At 31.0% G+C, this 18,558-nt stretch overlaps 2 protein-coding genes across 4 annotated transcripts; both read left to right on the top strand.

Annotated features, from left to right (window-relative positions):
* The first annotated feature begins 3,884 nt into the window (after window positions 1–3,884).
* On the top strand, window positions 3,885–13,562 carry AGO2 (Argonaute 2). 2 transcript variants are annotated; one of them, XM_089076664.1, is made up of 17 exons: window positions 3,885–4,144; window positions 5,251–5,670; window positions 5,731–6,687; window positions 7,295–7,374; window positions 7,579–7,980; window positions 8,122–8,322; window positions 8,575–8,695; window positions 8,872–9,242; window positions 9,309–9,428; window positions 9,501–9,777; window positions 10,030–10,188; window positions 10,248–10,401; window positions 10,630–10,717; window positions 10,792–10,955; window positions 11,154–11,418; window positions 11,849–12,033; window positions 12,118–13,562. In XM_089076664.1, exons 1-17 carry the CDS (start codon window positions 4,132–4,134, stop codon window positions 12,200–12,202), a joined length of 4,062 nt encoding a protein of 1,353 aa, XP_088932790.1. In that variant the 5' UTR covers window positions 3,885–4,131; the 3' UTR covers window positions 12,203–13,562. The 2 variants fall into 2 exon arrangements, with proteins under 2 accessions (XP_088932790.1, XP_088932785.1); XM_089076659.1 differs by having other exon boundaries at window positions 5,251–6,687.
* Window positions 13,563–13,718: 156 nt separating this feature from the next.
* Window positions 13,719–18,026, top strand: pit (probable ATP-dependent RNA helicase pitchoune). Of its 2 annotated transcripts, XM_089076819.1 has the most exons (10): window positions 13,719–14,090; window positions 14,425–14,490; window positions 14,685–14,759; window positions 14,843–15,103; window positions 15,549–15,863; window positions 15,934–16,235; window positions 16,322–16,474; window positions 16,605–16,775; window positions 16,980–17,157; window positions 17,450–18,026. In XM_089076819.1, the coding sequence occupies exons 1-10, from the start codon at window positions 14,000–14,002 to the stop codon at window positions 17,614–17,616; spliced, it is 1,779 nt and encodes a 592-aa protein (XP_088932945.1). In that variant the 5' UTR covers window positions 13,719–13,999; the 3' UTR covers window positions 17,617–18,026. The 2 variants fall into 2 exon arrangements, with proteins under 2 accessions (XP_088932945.1, XP_088932953.1); XM_089076827.1 differs by lacking the exon at window positions 14,425–14,490.
* Window positions 18,027–18,558: the final 532 nt, after the last annotated feature.

Here is an 18,558-nt window from a genome sequence, read left to right as displayed (position 1 = left end):
TTCCCACACAGTTCTTCCCATATACTTCCCACATAGTTTTTCCCAAATACTTCTCACATAGTTTTTCCCATATACTTCCCACATAGTTTTTCCCACATACTTCCCACATAGTTTTTCCCATATATTTCCCACATAGTTCTTTTCATATATTTCCCACATAGTTTTTCCCATATACTTTCCACATATTTTTTCCCATATACTTCCAACATTGCTTTTCCCATATACTTCCCGCATAGTTTTTCCCATCTAGTTCCCACATAGTTTTTCCCATCTAACGCCTACATAGTTTATCCCATGTAATTCACACATAGTTTTTCCCATCTTCTTCCCACATAGTTTTTCCCATCTAACGCCCACATAGTTCTTCCCATCTTCTTCCATATAGTTTTTCCCATCTTCTTCCCTTATAGTTTTTCCCATCGTCTTCCCACATAGTTTTTCCCATCTAGTTCCCACATAGTTTTTCCCATCTTCTTCCCACATAGTTCTTCCTATCTAATTCCCACATAGTTTTTCCCATCTCCTTCCCACATAGTTTTTCCCATCTAGTTTCCACATTGTTTTTCCCATCTAACGCTCACATAGTTTATCCCATGTAGTTCCCACATAGTTTTTCCCATCCAGTTCCCACATAGTTTTTTCCATCTAACGCCCACATAGTTTTTCCCATCTAAGGCCCACATAGTTTATCCCATGTAGTTCCCACATAGTTTTTCCCATCTAGCGCCCACATAGTTTTTCCCATCTTATTCCCACGTAGTTTTTCTCATTTAGTTCCCACATAGTTTTTCCCATCTAGTTCCCACATAGTTTATGCCATGTAGTTCCCACATAGTTTTTCCCATCTAGCGCTCACATAGTTTTTCCCATCTTATTCCCACATAGTTCTACCTATCTTCTTCCCACATAGTTTTTCTCATCTAATTCCCATATAGTTTTTTCCATCTTCTTCCCTTATAGTTTTTCCCATCTAGTTCCCACATAGTTTATCCCATGTAGTTCCCACATAGTTTTTCCCATCTAGCGCCCACATAGTTTTTCCCATCTTATTCCCACATAGTTCTACCCATCTTCTTCCCACATAGTTTATCTCATCTAGTTTCCACATAATTTTTCCCATCTAACGCTCACATAGTTTATCCCATGTAGTTCCCACATAGTATTTCCCATCTAATTCCCACATAGTTTTTCCCATCTAACGCCCACATAGTTTATCCCATGTAGTTCCCACATAGTTTTTCCCATCTAGCGCCCACATAGTTTTTCCCATCGTCTTCCCACATAGTTTATCCCATGTAGTTCCCACATAGTTTTTCCCATCTAGCGCCCACATAGTTTTTCCCATCTTATTCCCACGTAGTTTTTCTCATTTAGTTCTCACATAGTTTATCCCATGTAGTTCCCACATAGTTTATCCCATATACTTCCCACATAGTTTTCCCATATACTTCCCACATAGTTTTTCCCATATACTTCCCACATAGTTTTTCCTATATACTTCCCACATAATTCTTCCCATATATTTCCCACATAGTTTTCCCATATACTTCCCACATAGTTTTTCCCATATACTTCCCACATAATTCTTCCCATATACTTCCCACATAGTTTTTCCCATATACTTCCCACATAATTTTTCCCACATATTTTTTCCCATATACTTCCCACATAATTTTTCCCACATAGTTTTTCCCATATACTTCTCACATAATTTTTCCTATATACTTCCCATATAATTTTCCCCATATACTTGCCACATAGTTTTTCCTATATATTTACCACATAGTTCTTCCCATATACTTCTCACATAGTTCTTCCCATATACTTCCCACATAGTTTTCCCCATATACTTCCCACATAATTTTTCCCATATACTTCCCACATAATTTTTCCTATATACTTCCCACATAGTTTTTCTCATATACTTCCCACATAGTTTTTTCCATATACTTCCACCTGTGTGAAGATAGCCCCCCAAAGTTTTGTTAATAACTTTTTAATTAGAGGTGTGCAAACGAAAAATCGAAATGTGCATACATGTGCAAACGATGAACAATCGAATGAGCTATAGAAACTTTATGTTTTTCAATGTTGGGGGGCTATCTTCACACAGCTGAGTTTCAAGACATTTAGGCTGAGGGTGAATTCCCACTGAGCGCGTCACGCGTTGCGTCATCCATTGCGTTACGACGCGACGCGAGATAAACTCAAGCTGGTGTCCCATGGCGCGGAAATCCATAGCGCAACGGAACACGTAAACCAATCACAGCGAAAGAACCAAAAGAAAACTCGTTTATTCTGTTCGTACCACGAAATATACATGTGCATGCTAATTATTTTGAAAAATATAACGATTTAAATTTTTTTCGAAGATTTCGATTACAGAAACATTTCTGTTATACATATACTAGAACAGATTGAAGATCATCTAAACGCATGTAACAAGTAAAAATATCATATTCTTATTACTTTTTAACATTTATTATTTTAAAATATTTTTAAAATCTCATGCACTTTATTACAAAATTGTATTACAAATTACAATATATAACAGTTATAGTGTATGTCAATTACAATAATTAATTGTGGCAAAAAATGAGTAATTTTGTAATTTTTTAGAAGTAACTCTTAAATATTGTCTTAAGAAGTTCAACTAATCACAAAGCCATATTAGCATTTTAAAACATTACTTAAGACTGCCTTAAAATAAGAATCAATTATGAATAGTATCCAAAGGCCAAAGTATCTTTTATGTTGGTAAATATTGATCATCCATGTCCATTTTTGCGAATGTAGATTAATTAGTTATGTTAAATGTATATATATTCTTTGGCTTAGATTCCGAATTTCCTTTTGTCAACAAAAGTGCTTCTAAGCTCTCATTTTTATTAATGTAAATTAATTTTGATCTTGGTTTAAATTTATTTTATATCTATAAATCTATGAATTAAAAGGAAATAAGGGATAAATTAAATCCAAACCAAAATTAATCTATGTTGATGAAAATAGGGGGAGTAAAAATAATTTACAGTCTATCGAAAAGCTTATAAAGACTCTCTTAAGACCATATCAGTCGAAGTGTCGGTCCACAATAAGTATTTAATCTTTAAGTCGTAAGAAATTGACCAATCATAGTCGATTATTCTTTTCATATTAGATTATAATTGGTCAATTTCTTACGTCTTAAAGCTTAAGTCACCTATTGTGGACCGACACTAACGGTTAAATTAATTTTTTTTAATTTTAAGAATTAGTAAAAGTATATTAAATCGGAATTAGAGGTGCCTCGTTATCTTTAATCGACTTTAGTGTCGATCCACAATAAGTGATTTAAGCTTTAAGAAGTAAGAAATTGACCAATCATAATCAAATATGAATAAAATAATTGATTGATCAATTTCTTAGGGCTTAAAGATTAAATATCTATTGTGGACCGAGACTTAAGTTTGATCTTTTTAGCCACCTTTTATCTTTTCTTTTTTTTTCGCTACATTGATGAGAGAAAGAAGAAAGATAAATGATGCAAAAAGTTCAGTTAAAAAGAACAATCCTTTCATCGATCGATTCAAGTACCGCCAACTGCAAAACTTAAGACTGATAATTCCTAATCTACTTTTTTCTAATTATTAATTACAAGTATTACTTAATTATTGTTCAAAAATATTACATTTTACACAAATAAATCATAATTTACAGCCAATTAGAAATTATCAAATTAGTTTTTAATAACTGACATCAATCAAAAAGAATTTTCAAAAAGAATATTTTCCGTGCAGAAAGTTCAGATACAAAGATACAAACCTATGTTAATGATCCATAGATCCATGTGATTTGTTAACCTGATTGAATATTTGTGTTTTTTTATAAAATCCAGGGAATTCCCACCAGGAATTTCCAGTACTTTCTGCGTACGTGGCATTATAGAGCTTCGCGACATTCGAGGATAGAGTTCCGTACCAGGCAGAACGGGAGCAGTTTGATATCTTGATTACTACGGCATAGTTGAAATTGATCATCGTTGATCCAAGAATCCAAACTGATCATTGCAAGTAGTGGAAATTACTCGGCAACATCAGAAAGTGATATAAGTCACAAGTGTTGTGAACTTCATCGGATAAGATTTAAGACAGGATGCCGAGAAAGGGTATGCAAAAATATGCGTAATTGTTTTAGAACAAATTTTTTTCAATCTATTTATATTCAATATTTTTCAATCTCAGGATTGCATCATCTGATCGGTGATCGTTTTTATATTAATAATTGATAATAATTAATATATCAATAATATTTGATTATTTTTCATTATTCCAAGTATTTGTATCGAGGAAAGATGATAAATATATATAAGTCAAGGTTATCGATTTACACGAATATCTTTCTATTTACGATGAATGTCTGTAATTTCAGTTAAAAGTCAAGTTGACAGCGAGTCGAATAGTTAGACTCTGCATACAAAGGAAGGAAATATCAGAAACAGGAATGAATATTAATTTTTGAAACAATTTGGAATAAAGATTAAATGTAAAGCCCAATGGATATGGCTATATCTTATACTTTCCATTATGCATTATGTTTAATCTTTATTCCAAATTTTTATTTCCAAAATTTAATATTTCCTGTTTCTAATATTTCTTCCATTATGTGTAGAACTTAAAATGCGTCAAACTGCCTATTGTATATATCTGTATATTTAAACTAATGTAATATATATTTGTATTATTGATATTATTTTATAAACTAAAATGTGTGAAATAGTTATTCTATTATCACAATTATTGATTACTGACATAGATATCATTATACATACCAGTCATAAGTCAGAAAATGCAAAGTCAAAGTAATGACAAATAAAGGGATACCTATATTTCTAGGAATACATTTATATATTCAAAAGTTATGATAACAATAATCTCAAGGTTACAAACAATAAATTATGCTTAAAGTGTATATACTAGAATTTATTGGATAAATTTAAGATATTAAATTTTTTCAGGTAACATTGAAGTTTTTTTATTTTCTTTATTTCTTTCTCCTGTAATGTTTAATATTTTAGTAAAGAAAGTATGCATAATACAATTAAAAATTAACTTATTTATTTCAAATAAAAAGTAGATCTTTAACATTTTCATAGTCAATTTTTAATTAAAAATTTTGCTATAAAATGATTCTATGCTACAATCTTGAGATTTGATCTGTACAGATTTTTTAAATGTAATAATATCTTTAATAAAAGATTTATATAAATTATAGGAAAAAAGAAGAAGACAACAGATGCATCAACTTCAAAAGATGCTTCTGAAGAGAAATCACAACAACAGACTTTACAGCAGAAAGAACAAACTTCTTTGCAACATGAAGTATCACCAAGTACATCACAAGCACATCAAAAGCAAACAACATCGGACTTATCACAACAACAAAGGCAGCAAGTATCATCGGCTGCACCAGCTGCACCAAAATTGCAAGGAGCATGGGCCACTCGACAACAACAACACGAGCAAGTATCACAGCAGCAAGGAGCAATGAGGGCCCCACGACCACAGCAAGTACCATCGTCTGTATCACAACAACAAGGAGCATTAAGTCCACGGCCACAACAGCAACAAACATCACCATCCGTATCGCAGCAACAAGGAACATGGGGTCCACGGCCACAACAACAACAACAAGCTCCACCACCTGTATCACAGCAACCAGTAGCATGGGGTGCACGGCCACAACAACAACAACAAGCTCCACCACCTGTATCACAGCAGCAAGGAGCATGGGGTTTACAGCCACAACAGCAACAAATCCCATCATCTATATCACAGCAACAAGGAGCACAAGGTCCACGGCTACAACAACAACAAGCTCCACCACCTGTATCACAGCAACCAGTAGCATGGGGTGCACGGCCACAACAACAACAAACTCCACCACCTGTATCACAGCAACAAGGAGCACAAGGTCCACGGCTACAACAACAACAAGCACCATCCGTATCGCAGCAACCAGTAGCATGGGGTGCACGACCACAACAACAACAACAACAAGCTCCACCACCTGTATCACAGCAGCAAGGAGCATGGGGTTTACAGCCACAACAGCAACAAATCCCATCATCTATATCACAGCAACAAGGAGCACAAGGTCCACGGCTACAACAACAACAAGCTCCACCACCTGTATCACAGCAACCAGTAGCATGGGGTGCACGGCCACAACAACAACAACAAGCTCCACCACCTGTATCACAGCAGCAAGGAGCATGGGGTTTACAGCCACAACAGCAACAAATCCCATCATCTATATCACAGCAACAAGGAGCACAAGGTCCACGGCTACAACAACAACAAGCTCCACCACCTGTATCACAGCAACCAGTAGCATGGGGTGCACGGCCACAACAACAACAAGCTCCACCACCTGTATCACAGCAACAAGGAGCATGGGGTCCACAACGACAACAGCAACAAGGAACATCGGCCCCACAATCACAATGGCAACAGCAACAACATCAAGCAGCATGGAATCAACAACAACCAGCATGGTGGGGTTTACAACAACAAGTTCCACAGAGTTACATACAACAACAGCAAGTAGGATTATCTCCAGTACAACCAGCTATATCACAACAGTACCAACAGCAATTACAGCAGAGCCAACTACAACAGCAAACATCTCAGGATCAGTTACAGCAACAAGGTATAGTAGTGCCAACAAAAAGCATCAAGTAAAAATGTTATAAATAAACAATAAAGATAACATCAGAATATTCTGAATATTTTTATATCCGTGATTATGCTATTCGGCTTAAAATTTTTAATTTGTATGTATGCAAATAATAATGAAACTGTTTTATAAATTCAGCAAGAACATAAAAACATGAACATAAACATAAACGTGAACATTACAACATTGAGGCAACAATCGAAAAATATAAAAATAAAAAAGTAGAGTCTGCTGTCAATTCATTTATATATATATATAAATCAGTATAAGTTATATTTTTATATTTAAAAAAAAAGACTAAAATTGCTATGTTATTAATACATTGATAGGTTTACATAGAAGAAGATAATCCTATTATTTTATATAAATATTTCAATTGAAAAGTACATATATCTTATATTTTATATGAGAGGATACATAAAAATTAAATATTTGACATTTTATTATTTTTTTTTATATATTTTAATTTTTCTATAAATATTACAGTGGTGCGCGCGCGCGCGCGCGCGCGTGTATATGTGTATATGTATGTGTGTGTGTGTACACATAGTGATCATGTTTCTCTGTTTTTTTTTTGTAGTTGGTGGTTCTGGTGATCAAGTGCAGGCAATAGATAAAAATGTACAACAGCAACCATCAACAAGTGCTGAATTGGTTGAGGTATAAATAGTCATATAATTAATATATATTATAATAATTATTTTTACATATTTATACATATATGAGTATAATATATAATGACATATGAATATACACTAAAATCATAAAAAACTATAATACATACTACAATCTCTACTATAATACATATTATAATCTCCTACCAATTCAGAAAACAGTTTTTTAAATTGCCATTCCTTTTTTTAGACTGGTTTGGAAGAACTCTCATTATCAAAGAAAAATAAGGAGAAAGGAATTGATTATCAGAAGGAATTTTATGCTATGATACCAAAAAGGAAAAATCCTCGTCAAGCAGGATTAAAAGGGACACCGATTACAGTGTGGACAAATATGTTTAAAATTATATTTGATAAAAATTTTATATCCACTGCAGTTCATTATGATGTTGACATTCAACCTAAGGTAGATAAGAAAAAAGAGGCCTTATCAAAAGCGTCATCAGAATCTACAACACAACCAAAAAAACTCCCTAAAGCCTTACAGAGAACTATTTTTGAAAAATTCAGAATTGAACATTGTAAGAATAGATATCCAGCATTTGATGGAAACAAAAATGCATACAGTGCCAAAAATCTTCCTTTTGATGAAGTAAATAAATCGCTTGCATATATTAATATAATTATTACAATAAGTTTTATAATATTGTTTAAAATTGAATTTCATAATAAGCATAAACTTTGAAGAATAAATTGTTTATAAAATTTTTGAAAACAATTTTATTCCATATAGATATCAGCCGATATTGAGATTCAAGAAGAACATACACAACGAACAAAATTGTTTAAAATTACCCTGAAAAGAAAAGAAGTGATTGATCTTAAATGGCTACAAAACTTGAGACCTGGTATTAATTTGAACCCCACACATCAAATCGGTGTACAAGTTTTGGATATCATCATGCGTCATCAATCGGAATTACAAAATTTTAGCGTAAGTAATTAATAGCAATTTTGTCAATTTATAAGTAATTTTTGCAGTTTTTATACAATTGTAAACAAGTTAATTTTTGGAAACATAATTGCATATTTGTTTTTAAAGAAGTATTAGCATATTATTTGAATGTATTCTTTAATATTTTTACATTTCTTAATATTCATTGTTTATATTTCATGAAAAAAATATAGGTTCAATAGAGGCAATTTATTTAAATATAAGATAATCATGATAATATATATGTTATAGGTTGGAAGATCATTGTTCTGGGTAGTACCAAGTCGATATGAATTAGGTAATGGCTTGTCCTTAGGGCAAGGTGGATTTCAATCTGGTATAGCTGGCTGGAATCCATATTTAAATATAGATGGTAAAGTATTCATTCAGTAATGTTTATATTAATACTTTCATGTAAACATGATTGTATACAAAGTATAAATGATGCTTTTAGATTTTTTACGATTTAATGATTTTTTTATTAAAAACTGTATCTATGTTAAATAGCTTTGTATGTAATAATAATATATATTCTTGTATTTTATTTAGTTTCTCATAAAGGATTTCCTACTAATCAGACTGTCCTTGCATGTATGGCTGAATTTGCACATGTTGATAAAAATCAGCTTACTGCAGAGAATATAAATAGTATAATTATGAGTAAATTGAATAGATTCCTGAAGGGTCTAAAAATTATCTATGAAATACCCAATGTACGGAATACGAAACGGACGTACCGTATACAGGAATTAAGCACAGAAACTTCTATGTCGTATAAATTTTCAGAAGATAACTCAAGCCATTTCATTTCTATATATGAATATTTTAGAAAAAGAAAAAACTATAAAATATGTTATCCTAATTTGCCTGTTGTCTTAGTGGGCAAAGTCAGCAATAAAAATATTTATCTGCCTGCCGAAGTACGTATATTTGCTAAACAAGTGACAAATTAAGACAAATTAAACATTTTTTTTATATATTTATAGTTATGTACTATTATATCTAAACAAAACTATAACAAAAAGCTGGATGAACAACAAACTGCAAAGATGATTAAAATGGCAGCAGTACGTGCGCCTGACCGTAAAAAGAGGATAGAAGAAGCGGTAGAGATTTTATTATTATTATTGAATATGATGTTATATTATAATGTTATTTATTATGTCATATGTTTGTAGTTTCAGAGAATTGGAGTAAATGATAGTCCCGTTATGAGAAATGAGTTTCATTTATCAATCAATCCAGAAATGGAACGGGTACAAGCTAGAATCTTAACGCCTCCGACATTGAAATATGCTGAACGTACAGAGAGAGTATGGAAAGGAACATGGCAAGCACAAGTATTTAATCGAGCTAAAAATTTGGAACCTTCCTCATGGACTATTTTTAATTTGAGTGGAATATCCAATATTCATCCTCGCATGGACGATTTCGTAAAAGATTTAAAACAGCAAGGTTAATAAAATGAAAAAAATATTTAGATTATATATGAAAAAAATATTTAGATTATAACTTAAATGTATTTTATTGAAACTTTTTAAGAAGTGCATTTATTAATTGCAATAATTTGTTAATTATTGCAATTGAGTGAAAATTGTGGTATAATTTGCAATTCATTTAAATAATTAATGATTTGTAATATTGAATTACATATTTTACATAAATTACGTTTACATTATATTACATAAATTGTTATATTTTTTTTAGCTTCTTATCTTGGTATGCAGATTGGAGATCCTGTACGTCCCTTTCAGTTCATTGCAACGAGACCCATTGATAAAAACGAAATCATTCGCTATTTTCAACAAAAAAATAATCTAAAATTGATAATAGTTATTATACCAGATTTTACAAATGAATTATATGGTAAGTACATTATTGTTTTTTAGTTTGATAAAATTGATGTAATATAATTTATCTTTCAGGCATAGTAAAACAGATTACTGAGTTGAGAGTGGGTGTTCTTACACAATGCATGAAGCTGAAGACTTTGCAAAGAAGTAATCCTACAACTGTAAAGAACATTCTTTTAAAAATAAATTCCAAATTAAATGGTATTAACCATATGTTAAGCCAAATGTAAGAGATTTTAATATTTGTATTTTACTAGTTTAGTACAGAAATACTTATTATAATATTGATTAAGATCAGTAATTATACTTTGTTCTTATTTTAAGATTATCTCAAATAATAGATGCAATTCATAATTGGTTTATTTTAAATTTGTATTTAAAATAATTTTTTTTTTTTATATAAGAGTGATAATATGAATATTTTAAAATTATTTCTTTTTTTTTTTTCTTTTAGACCAAGCTCTCTACAGAATGCTATGCTCATTGGTGCTGATGTGACTCATCCATCTCCTGATGCTCAAAATATACCATCTATAGCAGCAGTTTGTATATTCAGTAAACACGCTAACTTTCCTTTACATAGATACATATTATTTAAAAAAATACATTAATTTAGGTCGCTACTAGTATTGATACTTCTACCTTTCAATATAATATTGCACTTCGGCTTCAACCACCTAAACAAGAAATGATTGACGATTTGGAAAATATAATACTAGAACAACTTATGATGTATGAGAAAAAAACATCGCGTCCACCGAAAAAAATTATTTATTATCGGTATGTATTATAGTAATGTTCAGTGTTATACGAACTATTAAAAGATACATTTTCAAATATGTTTTAAAAATTCTATTTTAATTGAATAAAAAGAAGTTTAATTTTATATGCATATTTGTATGTGAATTGTATGAGAATGATTAAAATTTTAATTTTTTGTTTATATTTACAATTTAATATTTATATTTTAATATCTAGAGATGGAGTTAGCGAGGGACAACTCCCACAAGTCATGTATCACGAAATAACAGCTATTAAAAAAGCATGCAGAACATTTAACAGAGGCAATATTCAAGTTAACTGTTTGATTGTTCAAAAGAGACATCATATCCGTTTCTTTCCTACAAATCCAAATGAGACAGATGATAAACATGGAAACGTAAAAGCGGGCACAATTGTTGATACAACAATTACTCATCCGGATCACATCGATTTTTATCTCACATCACATGCGTCTATTCAGGTAAAATGATTAATTACAAAAATACATTTTGTTTATATAATTGTAAATATAAAGAAATATTTATCAATGTAAAAATTTTACAATAATCATAATTAGCAATAGTTAATGTATAATAATTGCAACTCAATAATTCATTATCTCTTTCACAAGTATCTTTTTCCAAATTATATAATCATTTGTAGATTATCATCATGTTATGAACCATATTTGATGTCTGTATTAGGTTGTTTTCCACTGTGATTGAAATAAATTGCAATGTTTATGAAACATTGGCATTAACAATGCTTCGCGACATATATGTAACTCGCAAACCATATTCAGTATTTCATCCTAAGAAATATTAATATATATATATGCATCATGAAAATATATATTTCTTCTATCAAATGAAATTTATTTGACATAATGATGATTTTGTTGTAAAATATAGGGTACAGCAAGACCTACAAAGTACAGATGCATATGCAACGAATCTGGATTTAGCGAAGATGATATCGAGGAAATGACCTATTTTCTTTGTCATATGTATGCTCGCTGTACAAGATCAGTGAGCTATCCGACGCCAACTTATTATGCTCATTTAGGAGCTTATCGTGGAAGAGCCTTAATACAAGGGTTAGTAATTAATCACAGTACGAATCAACAGTAGTTCATCTTGCTTTATAGTCACGGTCTGTAAAACAATATTTTCATTCGCAGGGTTCCAATTAATTTGAGTAATTTGGAAGCACAACAAAAAATATTAGAAATGAAAATGCCGGAATCACCGATGTATTTCGTTTAAAATTGGATGTTTATATTTCGAGAATTTATGATCGAGGCAGTTTAAATATCGATCTTACTCTTTTTCAACGATGGCTGCAGATAGATCAAGTTAATAATTAAATTAATACTTTATTCTAGACATGTACACTGCGTTTCATTCATCTAGTCTTTAAGTGCAGAAGCTTGTGTCATCTCCTGCTGCATATCTCCAAATGAGCAAGAGAAATACACACTTGACTTCTATGTCTTTCTGCAAAAGAGATTCAATGAAACACAGTGTATACAAATAATTATATAATCACATATAACTAGATAATTTTTTTATATATTATATACATATATATGTAAATTATGTAGTGTGTGTGTGTGTGTGTGTGTATAATATATATATATATATACATACATATACATTATATACATAATTTTACACACACACACACACACACACACACACACACACAGTGTGCGTGTGTGTGTGTGTGTGAGAGATATATATTGTGCTGTATCAGGTAACAAATTATGCATGTTCTATAAAATTTTTCTTTTTTTTATTAATTAACAGCATTAAATAATGAATTACTTAGATATCTTACATACTTATACAGTTCATATAAGCATTTGTTTTTGCTAATAATATTATAGATGAATAATTTTATTTTACGATTAAATTTATGTAAATATATATATTTCATATGTATACATATATATGTATTCATATGTATATATATATATATATATATATATATATATATATATATATAAAATAGCTAAATAATATTTCAAGTGGCTGAGTATGCTGATTATCACTTACAAAATAAAAAAAAAATAGAGATTACATAATAAAATCTATGTTGCAATCATATATATGTATGTATGTATTGAGATAATACTATAATAACTATATAACTATAATAATAGTATATATAATATAATATTTTTAATACCCCCCTAATATTATCATTCGGTCCTCGGTGTCTACGCATTTTTACATAAGAATAAAAAGTATATATATGTATTTGATATGTCAAATTATTTGTAACTTCATTCTCAACTTCGTCCACATAGAGCCACTATTTGAATATAAGTTCATGTAATCCGAAAATTCCTGTTTATTTATACATATATATTTTTAAATATATAAAACTGATAAAAATTGTAATTATCGTTGGAATGTAAGTTTAAGAGATGAATCAGATTTATGTAAATTATATAAATACAAATTTTTCTGTTATATACAATATAATTTTTATCATATTTCTATTCATCTCAAATCAGAAATTTAAAAAGATTCAGATTTGTTGTATGCGTGTGCGCGTGCGTGCGTGCGTACGTACTGTACTATACATTTAGATGAATACATTTTGATGAATTTAATGTTATATTTATTGTTTGTAATACTCGCAGAACTCATTATTTAATTTGTACATGTACATTGCTATATTCGTTGTATAAACAATTTTTTTTAGTATCATAACATTTGCGTATGAACGAAGACAGTAATATGCATTCGAAATTTAAATATGCTATTCCTAAACTTGTAAAAAAAAGCATTGCAAATATTTTGTACACAATGTACATACAAACTAGTTGTTTTTTATGTTTATGGTTATACCGATCACAAGCTTTTAGCACAGGTTTGTGTTTTTTTTTTTGACTTGTATTGCTTGTGTGAATCTTGGCCATTCAGAGAGGAGTAACGACCACGTGCTCGCTAGCTCGCTTTGATGGTATGGCTCCGATTTTCTGCGTTAATGCATGGATCGCAGCAAACAATTTTTTAAAGTGACGATGATATTGTTTCACAACGTATGAAAAGATGTCCGTGCCCGAGAAAGTGTTAATGCGAAAAATTAAGAAACGAGAGAAAACAAAATTAACGATACTGAAACGCCAAGAGAAGCAAAAAGGTAAGAACATCCGATCTGTGAGGTTAAGTTCTGTGAAATAGAAATATACCGGGATCAAATGGAATTGGATCAATGAAATTGTAAGCCTTTTGAAAATAGTGAATTACAACATTACATAAATAACTACCAATATTATCAATTTTATTTGTATCAATCATTGTTTTCAAAATGCACATTTGACTTAAAAAATAATCATTATATAGATCATTATACAGATATGACTTAATCTTAATCTTAATCTTAATTATGTAGTAGATTTTTTTAGTATTGATTTACGTTTTTTAACATGTATTTCTTGCCATTATTTATTTTAAATAAAATTTCTATCATACAGATGTGACTGAACTAGAAAAAATATCTGAGATAAGTCAGCAAAACATGGAAAAAATTTCTCCAAAAAGTTAGTATAAATTATCTTTATTTCTGTAAATTATTTTTTACTTATTTTAATATTTCATATTTTAATTATTTTAATATTTATCATTAATATATATCATAAGAATTTTTTATTAAAAATCCAATATCATTCAAGAGTTTATTATATTTGCATTTTCTATCTTATTATACAATTATTAATTTAAATATTGTTTTTAGAAAAGAAGAAATTAAAAATATCAAAAGAAGCAGAAAAGTATGAGGTAACCAAGAAACTCCTGGTTACTGAGAGTTGTATGTTTGAGAGTTGTATTTTTAATATAATTATATAAATGATATTTGAGTCCTGTCTAACAATATGTTCATTTATATTTTAGTACCTGGCACAGCTATAGGTTTTGAAGCGACAAATGATACCAGTTTCTCGGTATTGAGCGAAAAAGTATGTGAAAATACGCTAAAGGCGATAAAGGATATGGGTTTTACAAATATGACTGAGATACAAGCGAAGGCTATTCCACCCCTTTTAGAAGGGAGAGATTTGGTTGGTGCTGCTAAAACTGGATCTGGCAAAACCTTGGCATTTTTAATCCCTGCCATTGAATTGATTTACAAGTTGAAGTTCATGCCCCGTAATGGTAAATATGATGCAAAGAATATCTATATATAGTTTAATATGAATATTATTTATGAATTTATTCTTATATAAAAACAAAATATCAAGAGTCATTCAAATATGTATATATATTTGAATGATTGTTATGCAAATATAATAATTAAAAAAAGGAAAGTAATTATTAGGCATCAAGATCCAGCATGATTAATACTTTTCTTATATATATCTATATATTTCTAGTATAACACTTTATCTAGTACAACACTTTGTCTGTAAATGTTTTTATAAACTTTTTTCTGTTTTAATATATTTAATAGTGGATATATATAATGGAATATTTAATGACTATAATTTTTGAATATTTAATGACTATAATTTTTGCCTTTTATATAGAGATAAAAATTATTATAAAAAGAAATTTTCGATCATTTAACAGGAAAAAGGATTTAATGAGTGACTATTTGCAGGTACCGGTTGCATTATTATGTCTCCCACGAGAGAATTGTCTATGCAAACTTTTGGAGTTTTGAAGGAATTGATGAAATATCATTATCATACATATGGTCTGCTGATGGGTGGTGCCAGTAGGCAAACTGAAGCGCAGAAACTTGAAAAAGGAATTAATATTATCGTGGCGACGCCGGGACGATTATTAGATCATTTGCAAAACACACCCGATTTCTTGTACAAAAATCTTCAATGTCTGGTCATTGACGAAGCCGATCGTATTCTGGATATCGGATACGAAGAAGAATTGAAGCAAATTATCAACATTCTTCCAAGTTAATAACGCATTGCCTTTTTATCAAAATCAAGACTTTTTTCCTGTTATTATATAAGTTATTATTACAGAGCGTCGACAAACTATGCTTTTCAGCGCAACGCAGACGCAAAAGGTAGCGGCGATAACAACTTTAGCACTTAAGAAAGAACCCATATATGTAGGAGTCGATGATGACAAAGAAATGGCGACAGTGGAGGGTTTACAGCAAGGTTACGTAATATGTCCGAGCGAGAAAAGATTCTTACTTCTCTTCACGTTTTTAAAGAAAAACAGGAAGAAGAAAATGATGGTTTTTTTCAGTTCTTGCATGTCTGTTAAATTTCACCACGAACTTCTGAATTATATTGATTTACCAGTAATGAGTATACATGTACGTTACTAAATTCTTCCCAATGTTATTTAAAATCATGATATTTCTGTAGACTCCTAATTTAACGTTCACACTTTCGTTTGCAGGGTAAACAGAAACAGATGAAAAGAACTACGACCTTCTATCAATTTTGCAATGCCTCTTCGGGAATTTTGCTTTGCACTGACGTGGCCGCGAGAGGTCTGGATATACCCGATGTTGATTGGATCGTGCAATACGATCCACCAGATGATCCCAAGGTAGGGATTGTCATATTATTTTGTTTGCGAATTAAAAGAAGTAGAAGATAAGTCTTCCCAATAATAAATACGGATTTGCAATTAATAAATGTATCAATTCTTAATACGAAATTTGTATTGTAATTTTTAGGAATACATCCATCGAGTTGGTCGAACCGCTCGTGGAAAGGGCAGCAGCGGCCATGCCTTGCTAATATTGCGACCAGAAGAGCTTGGTTTCCTTCGTTATCTCAAGGAAGCTCGTGTACCTGTGAATGAATACGAATTTTCTTGGAATAAAATAGCTGACATACAATTACAGGTATGTGCATAATTCTCTCTTTAAAATTTATTCTTTGAATATTTTTTCGTTTAGATCGTTAATTTTAATAGTATTTAAGCCGAAACTAACATGTATAAATATTCATATAAGCTTTAGCAGAAAAATCGAGAGATATGCAATTCAATATAAATTTAATAAAAATATTTCAAAAACGATATCGATAAAAATTATTTTCTTCTTCAGCTTGAAAAATTGATATCAAAGAATTACTTTTTACATCAGTCGGCAAAGGAGGCATTCAAAAATTATGTCAGAGCATATGATTCGCATCATTTGAAGCAAGTTTTTGATATAGAGACTCTGGATCTGGCGAAAGTGGCCAAATCGTTCGGATTTATTGTACCACCAGCAGTAGACTTGAGTAAGTCTTTTAGAATTAATTGATAAAAGTCATATTATATTAATAAAGACATTAATTGTAAATATCTTAACTAAACCTTAAATATTCATTCGTATTTTTCTATCAATAACTTGTAGAAAGAAAATGATATTATTTATATTTATCATTTCATTTAGCGCGTAAATTAATTATTTTTTTTTTCAAATTAGTCTTCATGTTTTTTAGTTATTTAAAAAAATATGCATTACTAGTTTATCAAGTTTTCAACTTATTTTTTTCTTGTTTAATTCCATTTTTCTTGTTTAATTAACAGAAGTGGGAATCAGTAAATCTTCACGACCACGAAAAAGGCTCGGCGGAGGCGGTTATGGTCATTTTAAAAATATAAACGATCCGAGTTCGGCAAAACGGTTGAAACGTACCAAGACCTTTCGTCAGGCAGGCAAACGTAGGCAAGACAATCGACAATTCAGCAGATAAGTCATTCTCGCGCATCTTAGAGACGCAGATGATAGACAATGGTGTACGATGGCGACACATCATTAGGGATCAATTTAACGATATTAATACATTCCGGTATGGTAATCTGAGGATCGATAGCATAGCAACCTGGATCAATTGCTAGAGAATAGCCTGCGCTTTCGAAGCAAGTTTAGAATGGCAAAACTTCTTAGTCGCTGTCATAAGCATTATTTCTAACGATAATATACATAATAATCTTCTATTATAATAAGTTTCGAAATTGCAGCAAAAATTACATTGCCCTGACCCATGATTTCTGTATCCCTTTTCGATGTATTTCATCACTGAAATCTATAATCTTCGCCAGAGACTGAATCCATCGTTTCTTTATGTACATTCGAAGCGAAATAAACTCTACTCTAAATAGCTTCAGTAAACGATAACTCGAATACCCACTAAATGACTTTCTTTCGCGTGCGATTCTAGACGTAAGAACATTCGAGATGCCATCAAGCTTCAATTAAAGTACAATTTACGTTTAACGTCGGAAAAAGATTAGAAACATTCGTTTTAACTATCGTTTTTTCAGCCTTCAGTCTTTATTCGGCCTTTTCTTAATCGATCTGAATTGTTCTATCTGCTACCCCCAAGTTTCTCATCGAATTAGTCAGATTCCACGAATGCATATAGTTTTTTTCCTCGATGCGAAGATTATAAAAGCTATTGAGACTGGAAATGGAGGAAGGATACGGAGTAACAAGAGAAAAAGTCCAAGACGAAGTAATTTATAACGCGCGACACCCACACGGTTTTCACGTTGAGGCCATGTATGGACGCGTGACGTCAACGTCACTTTTGCATTCGCCGACGTGTGCGTGCGTGCGTGCACGCGTGCATACGTGCGTGCGCGCGCGTGTAGGCGCTGGATACACGGCATAGAAGGTAAAGTCCGTGGGAGAA

Source organism: Pogonomyrmex barbatus, unplaced genomic scaffold (genome assembly GCF_055798465.1).
Source record: "Pogonomyrmex barbatus isolate J1 unplaced genomic scaffold, ASM5579846v1 scaffold1, whole genome shotgun sequence".
Lineage (NCBI taxonomy): Eukaryota > Metazoa > Arthropoda > Insecta > Hymenoptera > Formicidae > Pogonomyrmex > Pogonomyrmex barbatus.
The sequence above is the reverse complement of the archived record's forward strand: the minus strand, read 5'-3'. Positions and strand labels throughout refer to the sequence as shown.

What these genes read in the sequence shown, in the direction of transcription:
- pit (XM_089076819.1), top strand. Translation starts at nt 14,000, where the DNA reads ATGTCCGTGCCCGAGAAAGTGTTAATGCGAAAAATTAAGAAACGAGAG. An exon ending in ACGCCAAGAGAAGCAAAAAG is followed by an intron (nt 14,091 to 14,424) that starts GTAAGAACATCC and finishes TCTATCATACAG; the next exon opens with ATGTGACTGAACTAGAAAAA. An exon ending in ATCCACCAGATGATCCCAAG is followed by an intron (nt 16,475 to 16,604) that starts GTAGGGATTGTC and finishes TGTAATTTTTAG; the next exon opens with GAATACATCCATCGAGTTGG.
- AGO2 (XM_089076659.1), top strand. An exon ending in CATCACATGCGTCTATTCAG is followed by an intron (nt 11,419 to 11,848) that starts GTAAAATGATTA and finishes TGTAAAATATAG; the next exon opens with GGTACAGCAAGACCTACAAA. An exon ending in GGAAGAGCCTTAATACAAGG is followed by an intron (nt 12,034 to 12,117) that starts GTTAGTAATTAA and finishes TTTCATTCGCAG; the next exon opens with GGTTCCAATTAATTTGAGTA.